The 22,895-nt window shown below is 44.1% G+C and overlaps 1 protein-coding gene across 1 annotated transcript in view; it reads right to left on the bottom strand.

The window, feature by feature from the left end:
* TENM4 (teneurin transmembrane protein 4) overlaps positions 1-22,895 on the bottom strand; it is a 420,170-nt gene that overhangs the window by 244,921 nt on the left and 152,354 nt on the right. Inside the window, 1 exon segment of the mRNA XM_030918905.1 lies at positions 2,361-2,616. Coding sequence (XP_030774765.1) covers positions 2,361-2,616 — 256 coding nt within the window.

Raw genomic sequence — 22,895 nt, 5'->3', positions numbered from 1 at the left:
GTATTCACTGTATTAAGCACCTCTTCTGGCTTTAGGCCATCCTCGGATGCACAGAACTCTGGGGTCACAGAGGAAGACTTCCTCAAACATTTCAACCGGGGCTTCCAGAATAAGTAGGATTGGATAGACCACAAAAGGGAGGTGAGTGACTCTGGCAGAACTGTACAAGACTCTGTGCAAAGGCATGAAAGGGCCTGGCACTGGAGGAAATACATGTACATGCATATACATACACTGAATATTAAATATATATGATATAATAATATATATCATAAATAATGTTACATATATGTGTATAGACGTATATAAAATGGTGTTATGTGAGTATATACCTACATGTTAACAATGGTTACTTTTGGTGACAAATATAAATGATTTTCTTTTCTTCTTATTTCATTGTCTAGCTGTTTTGCAATGAACATTTCTTATTTGAGTAATAAAGTATAAATAACAAGGAAAAGCTGCATGTGTTTTCAGCAATGGGTGTGGGAGGACAGAGCATCAGAAAGGCAGGTGAGCACAGAAAGACAGGAGACACGAGCTGGGACCACCTTTGCAACTCACACTAACCATTAGGAAAACTGCCTTGCTGCTCATCCTCTATCTTCCTTTCCTTGAAAAACCTGGAGACTCAGAGTAGGAAGTTCTAACTTGATCCTAAGTGGGAAAGATGAACATCCAAGCAGAGGGAGTGGTGACTGTGGTCCATGCAGAGCATCAGAACCATCGATTAGTGGCTGGCTTCTTCCAGTCATGTTTGGTCTTTCAACGAGCACATTGGAAATAATGGAGATCTGATTAAGCTACGCTGGGCAGGCTGACACACAATTATCCTACTATGTTACTGATGAGCGCAAAGGAGGCACACAGGGAAAAATCACACATGATTTTAAAGGATATCAACAGAAATAATATAAATTAAGAGACTGGAGATGGGAGCGGGGAAGCTGGTTGGGCTGTATCTCTAAGAATTTTGCTTTTGGAAAAACAATTCTAGAGGAGTAAAATGGTACAAACAATGTTCATTTTCTCTTACTGGCCTCTACAAGTTCGATGTGCCGTTACCATAGTTGTGTGCTAGGCAGTCACATGTCCACACTTTCCACATGCAGGTTAATTTTACTTCCTTAAATCTGGGATGAACTTTGCTCTTTTCACAGATAAAGAACAGGAGTTTGGGGAAATAAAATCTATGTTTCCCACTACTTTAGGAAATAGGGTAGAAGATAAAGTGGTTCCAGTTTTGCCAGCCTGGGACACTTCATCTACAGTTTAGAGAAAGGGAGAGGCTATGCCCCCAAATTCAATAGTGCTTACCTCAGAGGGGTAGGATTATGGGTCAATCTTAATTTTTGTCTTTATAATTCTCTGCATTTTCTCTGGTGAGCTTGTATGACTTTTATAATCATAAACAAATTCCATTTTGGAAAAACAGTGTGTAAGCAGAGGGAAGGAGAACAGCTACAGACAAGCGGACTGATGTCCCCGAGCTGACGAAATCACTGCCCAACAAAGCTGGAAGAAGGAATAAGGCGGAGGGATCCCGGCCAGCAGAGACCGAGAGAAGGCAGCTGGGGTGTAAGCGAAGCAGCACTGGACAGCGAGTCAGGCAACCTGAGTTCAAGTCTTCGCTGTGCCTCAATCACCTGTGTGAAGTGAGCTAGTGATGGACCCTCTCTGATTCTCAGCTTCCAAATTCCCAAATGGGGATGATCATCCTAATAGCCACTTCACAGAGGTATGAGGATTACATAATGTCACACATAGGAAAGCCCTTGTAACCCAAAGTTGATGTATACATGCTAGGGGCTATTAGGGCTTTGGGTATAAAGGTGGTAGCACAGCAGGGAAGGAGGAGAGGTGGGGAGACTGACATAGCTGAGTGCCGATGCCAGGCCAGGCAAGTGTGACACTAGGCATTGGGTGGTAGAATCATGTAGGGAAAGGCAAAGATGAGGGCCCGAGTCAAATCAGATTGAGAACCTGCTGTGGGTCACACACCTGTGCAAGCCTCGTTCACAGGTTAGCTCTTCATCTCCTTTAACAGTTCTGTCCTGCAAACTTCATGGCCATTGTGTAGACAAGGAAAGAGAGGCAAGGGGTTGGTGCAGGGGGTATCTAGCAACTTGGCCAAGGTCACACCTTTGGTAAGCAGTAGGCTAGCACTGGACCTTGGGTCTCTTGGGTTCCAAAGATTATGCTGACAGTCAGAGTAACTGCATCCCTAAACCGTGCACCCAACCCCAGCTCCTCCGGCCAGCATTATCTGGGGACACTGAACGGCCCCGCCAGCCAAAGACCTTGGTCCTGGCCCCAGCTGCCCGCCCTTCCCAGCCTCGCCCGCCCTGCCGGCCGCGCACCTGGTCTCCAGGGGTATGTTGCTGTTGAGCAGCCAGTTGTCCTGGGCATGGGCAGGCTCCTGGGCGCCGCCGGCGGGGGGCTCTCCGGAGAGCGAGTGGTCCGTGGGGGCCGGGCTGGGGTTGCTCCTCGGCGTGAAGTTGCCCCGGTTCAGGGAGTTAATGGAGGCCGCGTGATGCTGGTTGGGGGTGTGGGCGTGCGAGAGCGGCGGCGGCGGCGTCCGGAGCCGTGCGTGGTTCTGCAGGCCGCCCGGGTGATCTAGGGCACAAAGACGGCGGTCAGCAGCGGCGAGCTGGGTGCTGCCCCTTGGCTGGAAAAGCAGCCACGGAGGTCTGAGCAAGACCAAAGAAGAGGGCGCCGGCAGATCATACATATTGATGCAGTCAACAGTGATTACACGACAGATGTTTATTGAGCACCTACTGTTCTAGGTGCTAGGGATACCTTAACCAACGAAACAGACAAAAATTCCCGTCCCCATTGAGCTTAAATTCTAGTAGGGGAGTAAAACAATAGACAACATACAAGACTAGTTACCCATCTCAGCAACTTCACATTGTTTCATGCTTTTAGGACGTGGTTTTTAAAGTGTAGCCAGGGACCAGCAGCTTCAACATGGTCTGGGAATTTGTTAGAGATGAAAATTCCCAAGCCCTGCCCCAGGCTGACTGAATCATGAACGCTGATGGGGCCCAGGAATCTGATTTTACAAACCCTCCAAGTGATTCTGATGTATGCTAAAATTCTAGAACCACTGATTATATATGATGGTACACAGTAAATGAAACAAAGTTTTTAAAAGTAAAATGTATAGTTTACTGAGATGGTGGATAAATCTAAGAGCACATGCAGCCAGGAAGGGCACTGTGGCCTGTGTAGGTAGGGGCAGTGGTAAAATTTTAGATGGGGTGGCCACATAAGGAGAAAGATGACTTTTGAATAAAGTGAGCCATGCTGGGGCCCGGTGGTTAAAAACCACTCAACATTTACTGAGCACATTGAATGTGCCAGAGTCCTGTTCTGAGCCTTCCACAAGTGTAAATTCAGCTAATTCTCACAACCACCACAGAGTAGGGACTGCTTTTATCCCCAGTTTACAGATGAGAACATTGAGATACGTTATTTATTCCCTTTAATTATTGAGAACAACAGGTATCATCACCAATTTACAGATGAAAAATGTAGACTTGGAACAGGTAAGTAAAGTGCCCAAGGGTTTGTGGCTAAGTGGGTGTTATTGGTAAAGAAAGAAAACGAATACAATTTCTGGTGATACCACAAATGAGGCAAGTTGTGGAGGTAAATCTTCACCATCCACCTAAGCTATGCTCACAGAAAGCCTAGTCTTTCAAAGCAGATGATATTGTGGGGGTGGTGAAAAGGCCAGGAAATTAGATTCTAACCTAGATTCTACCACTTATTAACCACATGGGCATGGTCAAGTCATTTAACCTCTTAAGCCTCAGTTTTCTCATCTGTAAAATAGGGGAAATAGTTTATTTGGGGGATCACACGGCTATTGTGAGATCAAATGAGGCAATCCGTAGGAAATAAATATTTCTGAAGTATTCTGCTTCTTTGTTCCTCAAGAGAATTCTGTATTTTATAGAGGAGACTAAGAATCAGAAGGAACAGCAATATTCCAAAGGCTGTGCTCTTCCGGGGATACTCCGGGAGAGGGCTTTTGGAAATCAGCAAGCATAGTCAGGTATGAGGCACCATTAGTGTTATGGATTTTTCAGTGTAAGATGCATCACTCTGCTTTTTGAATAAACCATCCTTTTATGCCAAAGAGGTATAAAGCAAATCTGGTGGGGAATTCGGGAAAGGGGAGTTAGGGTGGAAGGGAGAAAGAAACAGAAACCCATTTAAGTGGATCACTTCCTTATTACAAGCTGCTACTTTCGGCATAAAGCCCACACCTGGCTTAATATAAAACCCTCCGGAATCCGATCCATGGCTGTCTTCCAGCCTCTTCTCCCATCAACTCCATCATGTATCCTCCACTCCAGCCACATCTTTCCTCCGAGGCCAGGAGATGTGCTGAGGCCATCTGAATGGTCAAAACCTCAACTTCCACAAGGACGGTCCCCAGGAAGCTGACAGAATGTGAATAGTACCCCCTGAAGATATGCAGTGCTTAGTGCTGGACCAGAAGGGAACTATCAGGGAAGGGAGAGAACCTGGAGGTGAATACAACCTGTCCAGGCAGAGTGTTCCACTCAAAGAACAGGGAGTGTTGGACCAGGAAGAAGGTGAGAATGTGCAGGACCAGAAGGGAACTATCAGGGAAGGGAGAGAACCTGGAGGTGAATACAACCTGTCCAGGCAGAGTGTCCCACTCAGAGAACAGGGAGTGTTGGACCAGGAAGAAGGTGAGAATGTGCAGGGTCATTTGTTCTGTCCAGCTGTCCTCAGGTAGCACTTTAATGGAGACAGAAAGAGCCTGGGACAGAAGCCAGCAGCAGAAGCAGCCTCCTGGGCTGACTGAATGTTCTTCCCAGGCTTGGCCTTTCAGGCTGCTGGCAGTAGTCCACCAGAGCAGTGGGAGGCAGCGGCTGAACCACTACTATCCAATGGTTATCAAGAGGCCAGCAGAGAAGTGTTACCCAGTCCTTGCTCTTGCTCTGGCCCTAGGAGTCAACCTCATGGCATTTTACTTAATTGATATAGTTTCTGTTATGTATTGGAGCATCCACAATGTGTGCTTTCACATCCTTAACTTTTCTAATGCTCACAACAACCCTTAGGGGGCAGTATTTGTATTCCCATTTTACAGATGAGGACACAGGCTTACAAAACTAGTCAGTGGTTCTCATAAATACAAAGCCAAATTCAGTCTACCAAACCATGGTGCCTTTGCATAAAACTTAGACACCTCCTGGACTGTCTGTCCATGGCTAAATGCAGGAAAAAGGTCCTCAGTGAAGACAGCAGCATCTGATGTCTGGGCCAGGCAAGCCTATAGACATTTGCTTTGTGACTAATGGAACACCTGGTTCTGGCTTGATAAATGATCAGGGGAACTGTCAAAAGTCCTGCAATTATGACATTTTAAGTAAGATCACTGGTTCAGGTCTAAAAACTAACTTCTAAAAGGAAATTCTCCTATGGGGACAAGGAATGTTTTCTACGGGAACAAGAAATGTTCTGGCCCAAATCCTATTTTTTGAGCCCTCAGTTCAACTGCTTCCCCATCTAGAAAGACTTCCTTGATCTATCCTCCTTTTCCTCTTGAATGCTGACAGCAGGCAACTCAGACCTCTCATTTTCATCTCCTCCCCAAGAGCAAGCATACTGATGTCCACATGTTGCCTCCTCTGGGAGGTGTGAAAGTCCCTATCTTCTCTTCTCTGTGCTGGGTGATCACAGAGCCTAGAATTGAGCAGATGCTCAATTAAGTTTATTGAACGAATAGCCATGTGAATGGCCTAAGCTGTCAGTGCAAGCAAGTAAGGTTCATATTTGTGTGCAAAAAATCATAGTAGACCACTCTGGGCCTGCTAGACCATGGGTCTATGCAGGCCTTTACTTACTTGCCTGGAGCCAGAGTTGCAGAGGCTTCAGCTAGGCCCTTTATTTCCCTTCCCTCACCCTTTCTAGCTTGAGAACCTTAAGAAAGGGGACCTTGATGTTTCCCGGGTTCCCAAACGGAAAGCTCTATATTTGGGAGCTCAGCAATGGAAACCTCACTCACAAACCCCAGAAAGAAATGTAAACTTCCCAAAGAGCAAATGTTTCCTCTGGTCTGAATGGACTCTTTTTTTTGTTGTTGTTCCTGTGGCCAGGAGGGAAGACGGAGGTGAGAGGCTACAAAGGAGCCTTCTTTTATCCCCCTATGAATATGCACCCTCATCTTTGGAGGGAATCTCAGAACCAGTTCACCCATTCAGAATTTATTGAATGCCTATTCTGTGCCAAGTCTTGTATACTAGGTATTGGAAATACAACAGTGAACAAGATAAATATGGCCTAAGAGAGAACTCTCTTCTAGTTTCTATTTACTGGCTGGTTGACCTCCAACAACTCACTTCCCTTTGGTCCTTGGTCAGTTTGTCTGTGAAAGGGCAAACTTTCCTACTTCACCACTTTCTGGAGGATGAAGAGCCATGGGTTTGCTCGGGTGCCAAGTGTACCATCAACTCCTACTACGTCCTGAGGGAAAGACCCATGTGTCATTCCTTTCCATATCCTCAGTGTCTGCACAGAGCTGGGATGGATGCATGGTAGGCCCTCAGTAAATCTTTACAGAATGTCGGGGAAAGAACAACTCAGGTAGTTGGGCCTTTTGCCTGCACAAGCAGTTGCTTCTCTCAAGCTACCTGAGAGTACACATTGGTACACCTGCAAAGCTGTGATGCAATTTCCAATTTATACCCTCTTCTCACAGGTATAGCTACCAAGTATATCCATGAATCAAACCCAAATGTGAGTCATTTTACTGTTATTTGTGCACACCACTACCAGTAAAGGTCACTTGTGCACCTGAGTTTTGCAAGCCTGGTTTTCCAGGAAGTTTCTTTGCTTCCTACAAGTTCTTAAATATATTTGCAGTTACTAGTGTCCTCCAACACCTCAGGCAGTTTTCATTTTAGATGCACAAAAATTCTGAACACCGAAGCACCTCCCTGAACCAAGATCATAGTGAGGCTCCTTTACAGTGCTGGGCAGAGCCGTATGTGAGAGAAACAGACTGGGCTTTGGTGTCAGAGAGCCCTGAGTTCAAGTTTTGGCTCTGCCACTTAGAAGCTGTGTGACCTTCATCAAGTCACTTACTTTCTCTGGAGCTTTAGTTTTCTTATAATTAAATGGAAATAACGTCTACCTTGTAGGACTGTTATGAGAATTAAAAGAGATAATGTATGTGAGTATTTAGCATCATGGTTGGAATATAGTAATTCTGAAAAACGGTAACTATTAATTCCACAATTACAATAAAGTCATGTTGAATGAACACATCGCAAAGGCCTGAATCATCACCATGGTGATCACTCTTCAGCATTTATAGCATGGGTTCCAAAGCAAAAAACCTCGAGAGAGAAAGAGCAGAACAATATCTAACAGAAGTATGATACTCTTTTATTACACTGAATCCCACTCTGGACAACCTGCTGGCTCCTAGGAGCTCTAGTCTCAGGAGGGTGCCTGTAGCTGAACTTGTAGTTCAGAAACTGATGAGAATGGCTGTAGCCCTGACACTCAGAACAAAACCAGACACATGGGCTCACCATGTATTCAAAGATTAAAGCCTCTTTCTGCATTACATTAGCATCTCAGAGCAAACCAGGCAGGGGCTGCTACACACATCCATACCTCTCTGCCCTGGGTTCAAGGTGTGCCATAAGGAGAGGGCCCCAGTGTTAATCAGCCAGGAATATTAAATATCCCCTTGTTGTATGCAGGGACTTGATGGATTAAAAGATGAGGATAAGCCCTATCCTTGACAAGTAGCCAGTGTTTGGGAGGACAGCTGGCAAAGATGCAAGAGCAGAGCTCAGGGATCTCACAGACCTAGACCTTAACTCTGTCTCCTACTAGCTACATTCACCTCTGAGCCTCTAGTCATTCATCTATAAAAGGTATATATAATAGTAATGGCAATAAAAGGAAGAGAAAGAATGTGGACAACCGTAGGTTGAATACATAGAGATTCAGAAATAAAACAAATATGGTCCTTGACTTTGAATGCTTATAGTCTAGTAAAGAAAATGGATATACAAACAGATATATACTACACAAACTGGTGATGATAAAATTATACATCACTATCATCATCGCATACATTAGTTAACATTTACTGAGTATTTACTACTTGCCAGATACTTTCTAAATACTTTGATTATTTAATCCTTATAACAGCTCTGTAAAGAAGGTACTGTTATTACTCCCAGTTTTGTAAATGAGGAAACTGACACATAAAGGCTAAGCAATTTGCCCAAGATTTCGAAACCTTTCATTGGTGGAGCCAGAATTTGAACTCAGGCAGTCTGCCTCCATAGACCCTACTGTTAAACACTCTTCTTTGTGTGCATTCAATGAGTGAATGCAGGAAAGGTGCCTACATCAAGGCCTGCCACATCCTGAGCACTTTCCAAGTGTTGACCACAGTAATCCTTACCAGCAAATGCCACAGCCCCAGGGAGCACCACGGGCATGAAGAGCAGCTGTCAGACTGACTGTCAGGGTCAGGAAAGGTTTCTGAGAAGGGACATGTGACCTATGTCTGATGGGCATTCTAGGCAGCAGATAACACCTGTGCAAGGGTTCAGAACCAAGGCCAGCTGGGGACAGTTTTATAACCAGTGTGAAATGGCTGTGTGAGAACAGTGGCTGCGGATGAGGTAGAGACGCTGGGGCAGGCCTAGGTGGTCACTGCCTGGAGGTGCCAGGCTAAAGACCTTGGCCTTTATTCAGAGGATTGGGGGTCACATTAGTATGTGAGGAAGATTTCTGGTGACCACGTGGAGGATGAACCAGGCCGGGATAGGCTATAAGCACCCCCTAGACTGACGGCAGGGTGCCTCCCTGGTGGAAAGATTCCAGTGGAGTCCACCACTATTCTTTTATGAGATCACATTCATGAGAAAAAGGCATGAACTTCCAGAGCTTTGGCTCAGGCAAGGAAATCAATCGTGTCAATAGCCTGTGATCTAAGGCCAGCTCTGGCTCCAAGAAAGGGTGCCAGGCTGAGTGCCCACATCCAGCCATGCAAATGGCAGACAGGTGCCCGAAGGTCTCCTTGTTACAGAGCTAATGGTGACTCCAGCATGCAACTGCAGTCATTAATTGGGTCCTAAAGATTGTCAGATATGAAAGATGATGGTATTTAATTATCATAAAACAAAAACTCCAGCTGCCTGAGAATGCCAACAAAAAGAGTTATTTGGCTTCCATTAAAATGCCATCGACTACCACTGACATGGGATGGTGATGTAGCAATGCTGAGAGCTTAGCTAATGAACCCTGGCCTACACTACCAATTTACGAAGGCCAGAAAGCTCTTTATCACCACAGTTAGCAGTCAGAATCTGATAGCCTGACTTCCAGTCTCAGTTCTGCCTCCTTCAAGCTGTAGAATCTCGGGCGCTTTATTTAACCTGAGTTTCAGTTTCTTCACTTGTCAAATGTATATGAAAGCACCTTGCAAACTGTAAAGTCTTGTGCAAGAGTCAGAGAAAACTATCACTATTATTGTTACCTGAACCTAGAATGGATCAAAGCAATAAAGTCCACAATGTAACCACCAGTCTGAACATGAAGCTAGGGTTCACACTTTTTGTAGTGTTTTCTCTGCCTATTCACCCCTTCTCTGGACAAAATCCTTTCAGTTCATTCTCATTTTAGTCCTATGTCATGGTCAGTGCTCAAGGCTTCTAAACAGTATTTGGCCTGAAACCCCAGATGGACTCACACACAAGGAAGGGCCCACAGAGGACAGCAGACTGTGGGGCTTCCCTGGCTCCCTTCCAGTATTCTGATGGGGAATAAAAAATAGCACCTTGAGGTCACAATATGGCTATTTCTGCTTCCTCATTCGTTTAGTCAGGACAGAACTTTGGGTGAACACTGAGATTATTAAATTGCTTTGCATTTTAGAAACAGTGATGAAGGGACAATGTATGAAAAAGCCTCATTGCGGCCTGTGCAGACGCGAACGACTCTGTCTGACAGCTTTGGGGAGAGCCGTGGATCTCCCAACACGGAGGTTGAGATCTGAGAAGGGACAGACGGCCTGCTCAAGTGGGTCCCTGACCCCTGAGTAGCCTCACTGGGAGACATCCCCCACTAGGGGCAGACTGACACCCCACACCTCACAGGGTGGAGTACACCCCTGAGAGGAAGCTCCCAAAGTAAGAATCAGACAGGTACACTCGCTGTTCAGCAATATTCTATCTTCTGCAACCTCTGCTGCTGAAACCCAGGCAAACAGGGTCTGGAGTGGACCTCAAGCAAACTCCAACAGACCTACAGCTGAGGGTCCTGACTATTAGAAGGAAAACTACCAAACAGGAAGGACACCTATTCCAAAACCCCATCAGTACGTCACCATCATCAAAGACCAGAGGCAGATAAAACCACAAAGATGGGGAAGAAGCAGGGCAGAAAAGCTGGAAATTCAAAATATAAGAGCGCATCTCCCCCTGCAAAGGAGCGCAGCTCATCGCCAGCAACGGATCAAAGCTGGTCAGAGAATGACTTTGACGAGATGAGAGAAGAAGGCTTCAGTCCATCAAACTTCTCAGAGCTAAAGGAGGAATTACGTACCCAGCGCAAAGAAACTAAAAATCTTGAAAAAACAGTGGAAGAATTGATAGCTAGAATAATTAATGCAGAGAAGGTCATAAATGAAATGACAGAGATGAAAACCATGACACGAGAAATACGTGACAAATGCACAAGCTTCAGTAACCGACTTGATCAACTGGAAGAAAGAGTATCAGCGATTGAGGATCAAATGAATGAAATGAAGCGAGAAGAGAAAGCAAAAGAAAAAAGAAGAAAAAGAAATGAACAAAGCCTGCAAGAAGTATGGGATTATGTAAAAAGACCAAATCTACGTCTGATTGGGGTGCCTGAAAGTGAGGGGGAAAATGGAACCAAGCTGGAAAACACTCTTCAGGATATCATCCAGGAGAACTTCCCCAACCTAGTAGGGCAGGCCAACATTCAAATTCAGGAAATACAGAGAACACCACAAAGATACTCCTCCAGAAGAGCAACTCCAAGACACATAATTGCCAGATTCACCAAAGTTGAAATGAAGGAAAAAATCTTAAGGGCAGCCAGAGAGAAAGGTCGGGTTACCCACAAAGGGAAGCCCATCAGACTAACAGCAGACCTCTCGGCAGAAACTCTACAAGCCAGAAGAGAGTGGGGGCCAATATTCAACATTCTTAAAGAAAAGAATTTTCAACCCAGAATTTCATATCCAGCCAAACTAAGTTTCATCAGTGAAGGAGAAATAAAATCCTTTACAGATAAGCAAATGCTTAGAGATTTTGTCACCACCAGGCCTGCCTTACAAGAGACCCTGAAGGAAGCCCTAAACATGGAAAGGAACAACCAGTACCAGCCATTGCAAAAACATGCCAAAATGTAAAGACCATCAAGGCTAGGAAGAAACTGCATCAACTAACGAGCAAAATAACCAGTTAATATCATAATGGCAGGATCAAGTTCACACATAACAATATTAACCTTAAATGTAAATGGACTAAATGCTCCAATTAAAAGACACAGACTGACAAATTGGATAAAGAGTCAAGACCCATCAGTCTGCTGTATTCAGGAGACCCATCTCACATGCAGAGACATACATAGGCTCAAAATAAAGGGATGGAGGAAGATCTACCAAGCAAATGGAGAACAAAAAAAAAGCAGGGGTTGCAATCCTAGTCTCTGATAAAATAGACTTAAAACCATCAAAGATCAAAAGAGACAAAGAAGGCCATTACATAATGGTAAAGGGATCAATTCAACAGGAAGAGCTAACTATCCTAAATATATATGCACCCAATACAGGAGCACCCAAATTCATAAAGCAAGTCCTTAGAGACTTACAAAGAGACTTAGACTCCCATACAATAATAATGGGAGACTTCAACACTCCACTGTCAACATTAGACAGATCAACGAGACAGAAAGTTAACAAGGATATCCAGGAATTGAACTCATCTCTGCACCAAGCGGACCTAAGAGACATCTATAGAACTCTCCACCCCAAATCAACAGAATATACATTCTTCTCAGCACCACATCGCACTTATTCCAAAATTGACCACATAATTGGAAGTAAAGCACTCCTTAGCAAATGTAAAAGAACAGAAATTATAACAAACTGTCTCTCAGACCACAGTGCAATCAAACTAGAACTCAGGACTAAGAAACTCAATCAAAACCGCTCAACTACATGGAAACTGAACAACCTGCTCCTGAATGACTACTGGGTACATAACGAAATGAAGGCAGAAATAAAGATGTTCTTTGAAACCAATGAGAACAAAGATACAACATACCAGAATCTCTGGGACACATTTAAAGAATTGTGTAGAGGGAAATTTATAGCACTGAATGCCCACAAGAGAAAGCTGGAAAGATCTAAAATGGACACTCTAACATCACAATTAAAAGAACTGGAGAAGCAAGAGCAAACACATTCAAAAGCTAGCAGAAGGCAAGAAATAACTAAGATCAGAGCAGAACTGAAGGAGATAGAGACACAAAAAACCCTCCAAAAAATCAATGAATCCAGGAGTTGGTTTTTTGAAAAAATCAACAAAATTGACAGACCGCTAGCAAGACTAATAAAAAAGAAAAGAGAGAAGAATCAAATAGACACAATAAAAAATGATAAAGGGGATATCACCACTGACCCCACAGAAATACAAACTACCATCAGAGAATACTATAAACACCTCTACACAAATCAACTACAAAATCTACAAGAAATGGATAATTTCCTGGACACTTACACTCTCCCAAGACTAAACCAGTAAGAAGTTGAATCCCTGAACAGACCAATAGCAGGCTCTGAAATTGAGGCAATAATTAATAGCCTACCCACCAAAAAAAGTCCAGGACCAGATGGATTCACAGCTGAATTCTACCAGAGGTACAAAGAGGAGCTGGTACCATTCCTTCTGAAACTATTCCAATCAATTGAAAAAGAGGGAATCCTCCCTAACTCATTTTATGAGGCCAACATCATCTTGATACCAAAGCCTGGCAGAGACACAACAAAAAAAGAGAATTTTAGACCAATATCCCTGATGAACATCGATGCAAAAATCCTCAATAAAATACCGGCAAACCAGATTCAGCAGCACATCCAAAAGCTTATCCACCATGATCAAGTGGGCTTCATCCCTGGGATGCAAGGCTGGTTCAACATTTGCAAATCAATAAACGTAATCCAGCATATAAACAGAACCAAAGACAAGAACCACATGATTATCTCAATAGATGCAGAAAAGGCTTTTGACAAAATTCAACACCCCTTCATGCTAAAAACGCTCAATAAATTCGGTATTGATGGAACGTACCTCAAAATAATAAGAGCTATTTATGACAAACCCACAGCTAATATCATACTGAATGGGCAAAAACTGGAAAAATTCCCTTTGAAAACTGGCACAAGACAGGGATGCCCTCTCTCACCACTCCTATTCAATATAGTCTTGGAAGTTCTGGCTAGGGCAATCAGGCAAGAGAAAGAAATCAAGGGTATCCAGTTAGGAAAAGAAGAAGTCAAATTGTCCCTGTTTGCAGATGACATGATTGTATCTTTAGAAAACCCCATTGTCTCAGCCCAAAATCTCCTTAAGCTGATAAGCAACTTCAGCAAAGTCTCAGGATACAAAATTAATGTGCAAAAATCACAAGCATTCTTATACACCAGTAACAGACAAACAGAGAGCCAAATCATGAATGAACTTCCATTCACAATTGCTTCAAAGAGAATAAAATACCTAGGAATCCAACTTACAAGGGATGTAAAGGACCTCTTCAAGGAGAACTACAAACCACTGCTCAGTGAAATAAAAGAGGACACTAACAAATGGAAGAACATACCATGCTCATGGATAGGAAGAATCAATATCGTGAAAATGGCCATACTGCCCAAGGTTATTTATAGATTCAATGCGATCCCCATCAAGCTACCAATGAGTTTCTTCACAGAATTGGAAAAAATGGCTTTAAAGTTCATACGGAACCAAAAAAGAGCCCACATTGCCAAGACAATTCTAAGTCAAAAGAACAAAGTTGGAGGCATCACGCTACCTGACTTCAAACACACAAGGCCACAGTAACCAAAGCAGCATGGTACTGGTACCAAAACAGAGCTATAGACCAATGGAACAGAACAGAGTCCTCAGAAATAATACCACACATCTACAGCCATCTGATCTTTGACAAACCTGAGAGAAACAAGAAATGGGGAAAGGACTCCCTATTTAATAAATGGTGCTGGGAAAACTGGCTAGCCATAAGTAGAAAGCTGAAACTGGATCCTTTCCTTACTCCTTATATGAAAATTAATTCAAGATGGATTAGAGACTTAAATGTTAGACCTAATACCATAAAAACCCTAGAAGAAAACCTAGGTAGTACCATTCAGGACATAGGCATGGGCAAGGACTTCATGTCTAAAGCACCAAAAGCAACGGCAGCAAAAGCCAAAATTGACAAATGGGATCTAATTAAACTAAAGAGCTTCTGCACAGCAAAAGAAACTACCATCAGAGTGAACAGGCAACCTACAGAATGGGAGAAAATTTTTGCAATCTACTCATCTGACAAAGGGCTAATATCCAGAATCTACAAAGAACTCAAACAAATTTACAAGAAAAAAACAAACAACGCCATCAAAAAGTGGGCAAAGGATATGAACAGACATTTCTCAAAAGAAGACATTCATACAGCCAACAGACACATGAAAAAATGCTCATCATCACTGGCCATCAGAGAAATGCAAATCAAAACCACAATGAGATACCATCTCACACCAGTTAGAATGGCAATCATTCAAAAGTCAGGCAACAACAGGTGCTGGAGAGGATGTGGAGAAATAGGAACACTTTTACACTGTTGGTGGGATTGTAAACTAGTTCAACCATTATGGAAAACAGTATGGCGATTCCTCAAGGATCTAGAACTAGATGTACCATATGACCCAGCCATCCCACTACTGGGTATATACCCAAAGGATTATAAATCATGCTGCTATAAAGACACATGCACACGTATGTTTATTGCAGCACTATTCACAATAGCAAAGACTTGGAATCAACCCAACTGTCCATCTGTGACAGACTGGATTAAAAAAATGTGGCACATATACACCATGGAATATTATGCAGCCATAAAAAAGGATGAGTTTGCATCCTTTGTAGGGACATGGATGCAGCTGGAAACCATCATTCTTAGCAAACTATCACAAGAAGAGAAAACCAAACACCGCATGTTCTCACTCATAGGTGGGAACTGAACAATGAGATCACTTGGACTCGGGAAGGGGAACATTACACACCGGGGCCTATCATGGGGGTGGGGGAGGGATTGCATTGGGAGTTATACCTGATGTAAATGATGAATTGAGGGGTGCTGACGAGTTGATGGGTGCAGCACACCAACATGGCACAAGTATACATATGTAACAAACCTGTACGTTATGCACATGTATCCTAGAACTTAAAGTATAATAAAAAAAGAAAAAGAAAAAGCCTCATTGTATGACACAGTGGTTTTTAAATAGGGGTGTCTGGAAATGAGGAAGGGTGTTTTCTAGTTATCACAATCGCTGGGAAGCACAGGCGGCCTTTGGCAGGAGGGGCCAGGGAAGCTAGCTGCATGCAATGACTGGGACCAGCGATCCTAGGGGGTATGCACTCCAGTGGCAGTACGATGGGTAAACAGCTACTATAAAACTTTATTCTCCATTTGCCTCCTCCAGCCCCATCCTCAGTTCCAGACCATTCTCTGCCTTTCTGTGTCCCAGGAGGCTGACTCCTAAGGATTGCAATACCTGGGCTCCCTTGCCCACTGGCTTCCAGATAGGTTTGGTTAATGGTGAGCATAGCAGGACACTGAAAGGTAGGAAGAGAGAGAGGCTGGAGTAACCTTCTTGCTATGGTCTGAATGTGTACCCCAAATTTCATGTGTTGGAAACATAATATCTAAATTCATATGTTGATGGCATTTGGAGGTGGGGCCTTTGGAAAGTGATTGTGGTGAGATAAAACCATCAGGGTGGAGCCCCAGTGGTAGGACTGGTGGCTTTATAAGAAGAGAGACATGGTCTGGCGCACTCTTGCCCTCTCACCATGTGATGCCTTCTGCCATGTTATGACATGCTAAGTAGGCCCTCACCAGATGTGGCACCCTGGACTTTGGATTTCCTAGCTTCCAAATGTAAGAAGGAAATTTCTTTTCTTTAGAAATTACCCAGTCTGCTAGAGCAGACAATGAACAAGATACTTCTTTTCCCCCACCCCGTGGCAGCTTGCCTTCGGCTCTGAGTCTCAGACAGTAGCCACATCCCTCCAGGCTACAACAACTTACAGATAGAGTGGTCTAGGGAAGCTTCTAGGAAGAGCAAGGACTCAAACTGAGCACTCAAGTAGAAGCAGGACAGAGGCAGACAAAAGGGGAGCAAGAGGGCATTCTAGGTAGGGGCCTGGCATGAGTGAACAAAGGCCCACAGGCTGAAAGATATAGACCCCTTGTGGCAGCAGGATGGTGAGAGACCTGGGCACATGGAACAGAGATTTGGCAATGGATCACAAAGAGAAATGAGGTTGGAACCCACCTTCAAGAGCCTAGAGCCAGAGGGAGTTTCAAGGGTGTTCAGAGAGAGGGCTCACCCCAACTTCCAGTGAGACAGTCTTGCTCTGTCACCCAGGCTGCAGTGCAGTGGCATGATCTCAGCTCACTGCAACCTCCGCCTGCTGGGTTCAAGCAATTCTCCTGCCTCAGCCTCCCAAGTAGTTGGGATTACAGCCGCACACGATCATGCCTGGCTAATTTTTAAAGTTTTTAAGTAGAGACTGGGTTTCACCATGTTGGCCAGGCTGGTCTCGAACTACAGACCTTGTGATCCAGCCCGTCCTCGGCCTCCCAAAGTGCTGGGATTACAGGCATGGTAAGCCACCGCGCCCAGCCGACTTCCAATCTTTTAAAGCCAAGAGTAGTCAAAAGAGTGAACCAGAACTCCCAGGCTTCATTAAAATGTGCATAAAGTTCCTCAACCATCAGTGAATGTTCTCTAGGACAGAATTGGGGGAGAGTGCCCTACTGCTTTTAACTAGACAATTGAGGGAAGAACAGAGTTTCAGCGTCTGCCAGAGACGGTGTAATCACCATTGCTCTCTATTCCTAGGGTCATGGTAATTCACAGACAAATTAAGCCAAGAGCATCAAAACCTGTCTTTTCTAAGCATGGGGCACGCGTAACTTGGCTGGGCCACCATTTGAATCCAAAAGTAGAGCTATCTCACAACATATACTCCACCAGATTTCATTCTTGTGCTTATCCCAATCAGCGGCTAATTTGCTGTGTGACCTTGGGCAAAGCACTTAACCTATCTGAGCCCCAGTTTCCCCAATTGACAAACAGAAAAGGAGGTGGTGGGAGTTCACTCCAATTTTAAATCTAAGACTGTATCATTCTGAGCCTGTATTTGTTAATGAACATCTGCTTGCAAAATATGTGCACAGCAAGTCGTGTATTATATTGTGTTGTGTGACTGGGCACCAAACAAGGCAAAACGATGGAATGAAAGAAAGGGAAACATGTGGTGGTTCTTCCCTCCCTCCTTCCTTTCCTGCTTCCCTCCCTCCCGCCCTCCTTCCCTTCCTCCTTCCCTCCCTCCTTCCCTTCCTTCTTCTCTCCCTCCCTCTTTCCTTCCCTTCCTCCTTCCCTTCCTCCTTCCCTCCCTCCTTCCCTTCCTTCTTTTCTTCCTCCCGCCCTCCTTCCCTTCCTGCTTTTCTGCTTTCATTTCTTTTACAAACATCACTTTTTATATACCTTGTCCTTGATACTGGAGACGTAGAGCTGGATTAGACAAAGTTTCTGCCTGTAAAATCTGAACAGACTTGTTGCGAAAGGCCAGCTGCAGCCAGAGGGGGTGGGATGTTTTCTAGATACATGCTTTCCCCAACTTAAAGCTGTGTCTACCTCAAGGCAGAATTTGTCCTGGGAAAGCTTTCTGGCTGTCAAATGAGTTTTCCTTCCTTCCATTGTCACCTTCTTACCCTTTTCAAAAATAATCTGATCCATAAACAGTTAGGTCAAGTTCCAAATCAACGAGGAACCATAGTTGATGGGTAAGGGGTGTGTGTGTGTGTGTGTGTGTGTGTGTGTGTGTGTGTGTGTGTGTGTGTCGGGGGTGGAATTCAGCTCAACAGGAGTGGGCAGTGTGATGGAGCGGATAAGCAGCTCATGGAAATGTAGGTAGGCTGCATTCACAGAGGAGAAGCACGAAGAACCAGGGAGGGCCACGCTGTGCTGATTTGCTGGAGCAGGCCCAGACGAGGGATACCGGTTGGTGGGGTCAACTCAGTATAGCAGAGGCTGATCCTTCCCAAGGTCTCTGGAGCTAGTTAACGCTTTTCTTGGCTTCCTTGGATGGTGAAGGGTTTAGAAACTGTGTTCCTATGGGAGTAGGGGGAGGACTGATGCTATTAGCCTGGAGAGGAGAAGGGGAAGAGGAAGAGGAAGGGCTTAAAGAAAGAGTATGTGTTTAGGAGTCCAGCTGAAAAATGCTAAATGCCTTATAATGTCCAAGTCTCATAGCTTATGCCCACACAATTCACATGCTAGGAAATAACACACCCAATCACATGGTGTATTAGAGAGTCCTAGATAGAAGAACTATTCCCAGCCTTGCCTTTAACTCACTCTATGACTTTGGGGAAGTCACTTTCTTTCTCTGGGCCTCATTTTGTCTATCTGAAAAAGGAAGTTCCTTCATTTTATAATCTCCTGAGTCCCTTCCAGCCATTGATGGTCTAGTTCCTCTTGGCTTTCCTTGTTCCTCTCAGGGAATTTCTTGGAAAGAAGGAAATAGCGAGAATACTACTGCTGCTTCAAACAGCCAAAGGGGTGGGAGGAGTAAATCTACTCCTTGGGGCTTCAGAAAGATGAATGAGAACCAAGACGAGGAAGTTAACTAGAGCGGACAGCAGTTCAGCTTAAGAAAACCCTTCCTCCTGCCAGGCTCTCCAGTATCGAATGGGCTGCCTCTTAAGGTAGTGAGCTCCTTGTCAATGAAGCTGGGCTGATATAACGAGCCTCAACCTCCTGCCTGAATGTCAAGCCTCTACTGCTCTAACTAAATGTATACACAGTTAAACTTAATGCCTCCCTGTCCCCGCAGCCCCAATTCTATACTCCCTCTCCTAATGCTCCTGATCTCAACATCACCAGCTGCTGCCAGAACCTCCCACCCAATCAATCAACCAGACCTCCGGGAACTGCCACTGTGTCTTCCTTCTTTTTCAGGTTCAACAACTTAACAATGTAACCAATTCCTCTAGCTGTCATTTTCCACATATCTGCTAGCTCTTCACCACCCCTGCTGCCACTGCATTAGCTCAGGTCCTCATTGGTGGACAGTCAGGCCAGGGGCATAGCCAACATTGGTGCCCCAGACTGCTGGCTCACCCCCTTCGATTCAGTGGCCATCCATCAGCTAGAGTGAACTCCCTAAAAGGAAACTGGGTTATGTTACTTCCCTGATTGAAAGCATTTTTGTGGCTTCCCACTGCCTACAGGACAAGACCCCTCACCATCTGGCATGAGTCCACTGCTCCAGGGTAGCACCCCATAGCTCCCCACCTCCCTCTTTAAAAAGGTGCCAAGGTTAACAGGTTAATTAGACAACACTCATGAAACTGCTCACTGCTTGTCTCATGGCCATGGCTATGCACATATTTTTTTGTTTTCTGCATGGGAGGCTTCTCACATCTTTGCCTGGTTAACTCAGATTAGAAGTTACCTCTTCCAGGAAGCCTTCTCTGATCACTCTCATACCCAGTTTGGACTCTCTAGCCTCCATGGCTCACTCTGAGTTATCACCATTTGTTTACTGGTCTGTCTCTTCCACCATACTGTACGCTCCAAGGGCAGAGGTTGTATCTTAATATATCATAGGTTGTGTGAGGCTAGAAGAGGATGATTATCCTCTCTGGGGTACCAGGTAGGTTTCCATCTGTGGACTCTTTTACCTAGGAACTGTCACTGATTCTCGAGGGGCCTGTGGTGATTTGGGCACTCTGGGCATCCTCATCCTTCCCTTTAAACTTGACCTTTCTCCAAACTGCACATTTAAGACAGCTGATAATTGAGATGGGCATAAACTCTTTATATTTTTATCAACAGTTGGAGATGCCATGGAAAGAAAATCAAGACAATGAATCTCAAGATTCCTGCAGGGAATAGCCTACTTTGTTGAAAGTGATGGCCAGTATCAAAGGTCAGGGCAGTTTATCAGGTCATTTTCCAAATTCTAACTCCAATTCCATGGGCCCTGCAGGAGGCTAAATACCAGCATATGGAAGAGGTGAATTCTCATCCATCATGTTCATACTCTTCCCTCTACTTTGTAGCCATCAGTAATTTTGAAGAAACGACTTTCTCTTGGAAAAGACACTGAGATTCCTCAAATGAAAGGGACAAGTTAGCTAAAAGGTCACTAGAACCCACAGAGCAGTATTGCATGGTGGGTGAGCACCATGGCTGTCTCAAGCTGCCTCCAGATCAAATCTCACCTGCCTTGCATATACGCTGGTCATATTACAGACCTTTTCTGGACCCCAGTTTCATGCCACGAACCTCATTCAAACTGCACAGTGGCCATTTGAGTGCTGAATCAAATGGAACCAAGTTTGAAACCAGGGTTTACCACTTACTAGCTTTGTGGCTTTGAGTGCGTTTTTAACCTCTGAAAGCCTTGATTTCTTCATCTGTAAAATGGGGATAATAGCATAATCTACTTCTTAGCATTGTTGTAGGGATTTAGTGAGGCGGTGCATATGGAGTCCTTAGCACAGTGACCAGCCAATAGAAAGGATCACTTTAGGCTACTAATTCACTCTCATAGCTCCTTGGAATTACATCTAATTAATTTTTCCTTATGCTATAGGGTCTCCAAGGGCAGAGATCTTATTTGTTTTTCCACTTAGTGCTTGGTGGCTATAAATGTTTGTTGAATGAAGCTACATTAAGCCTTTGTCCATGTACAGTCTTTAGGTCTGGACACTGGGAGGTTGTCAGAGAGGAAAAAAATAAATATTTATTTTTAAATTTATTTCCTTTATTTTAAAAATTCCCCCATGCAGAACTAGAGAACGAATATTTATTGACACATGACAATGATCGGGCTTTTACAAAGGTTTCCTTAGTTCATCTTCAGAGGAACAGTATAGAGTAGGCCTTAATTTCTCCATTTTGCAAATGAGAAAACTGAGCCTCAGAAATCTGCTCATATCTTTGTTTATGAAATTTTTCAATTGTTTTCAATGATGGGGTATTTTAAGCCCTAGCATTGAGGTCAACTCTGTTAAATGTGACATCTTGATTTAAAAAGCAAACAACACACAAAACAAGAAACCTGCCCATGGTCACACTGCTGGGAAATGATAAAAGCTAAGATCCAGATACAAGCTTCTGATTGCTCTACTTTTGACGCCTCCTAGAGGCAGAAGAAGAAAAAATTAATTCTGACGTACCTTGGCTATACGCACTGAGCAATTTATTAAATGCAAAAACCCCTCATGTATTTTTGTTATCGTTGAACAACAACCATATCAACAGTTATATGAATGATGTTTTGGGGACCACAAAAAGAGTTGCTGTTTGATAACACACCAGAAGGACAATCCTAAGAGATGGGTGTTATTATCCTCCTTTCACAAGGAAGAAAATGGAGACTTTGCAAGGCTACGTAGCTTGCCCAGGTGGCAGAGTCCACAAACAGAGACTCGAAATGCAGAGTGCTTCCCAGCCTTTAGAGAAGCTGCATGCAAACCCCTCTACCTTCGCCGAAGAGCAGCCATCCAACTGCAGCAAGTCACAAGGCAGCATGGTGGTCCCCTACTCATGTGACCTTTATCTCCTTCCTCAGGCCATAAAAGGCCTCACTTGGGGGAAAAGGCGGAAAGCATCTAACTAAGTGTACAAATCAGAGAGATGCTTTTCGTCATTTACGACTGACCACATGTGGGTTTTTCTATTTTATTTTTTATTTTATTTTTTTATATAAGCTCAGGAGATCTTGGGCAGGTATTCCATCCATCAATGTCCATAAGCCAAGTCATACTAGAAACAGATAAAAGAAATTTTGTCCTCCTGAAGTCCTCTGCAAAGTGCCTGGCTCAATCCTTAGGCAACAGAAATGTAATAATAATACCAATGACGGTCTTAAAGTATTGAAGACTTGCTGGGCTGCTAGTTAGTCTGCAAAGCATCTTTAGGCTACTGTCTTTCCATTTCATCTTCCCAAGAGTCCTTGGAGGTAGGTTTACGAGGAACATAATACAATATGTTAGGAGGGTGGCCTGGGTTTGAATCCTGGCTCTACTATTTCCTAGCTGTGGCCTTGCACAAGTTACTTAGCTTTTCTTGTGCCCATTTTCCTGGCTTGAGATATAGAGATATTAGTCACAGGGTTACCATGAAGATTCACGTAAAGTGCTAAGAACACGTATGACACACAGCAAGTACTCACTAAATGTTAGCTATTGTTATCTCTATTTTCCAGAAGAGAAAACTGAGGCTCAGGGAGAGAATGTGTTCATGCTTCATAGCAACTAAGTGCCAAATCTGAAATCCGAGTCTGTCTGGCTTCAACTCCCAGGCTCTTAATGGTGATGGTATACTTTCTACCCTTCACTGACCTATACATTTCACCTGGTATGCAGTGAGTGTTCTGCAAATAGTATTATTATTAGTATTAAGAATGTCCTCCTAAGTGCTACGGTCCTCGTCAATGTCCTCCTACTCGTTCTCTTACCACAGCATCATGTGCTGTTTATAG

This window comes from Rhinopithecus roxellana, chromosome 15 (genome assembly GCF_007565055.1).
Source record: "Rhinopithecus roxellana isolate Shanxi Qingling chromosome 15, ASM756505v1, whole genome shotgun sequence".
Classification (NCBI taxonomy): Eukaryota; Metazoa; Chordata; class Mammalia; order Primates; family Cercopithecidae; genus Rhinopithecus; species Rhinopithecus roxellana.
Note: the sequence above shows the minus strand (reverse complement) of the source record. Positions and strands in the feature narration are given on the sequence as shown.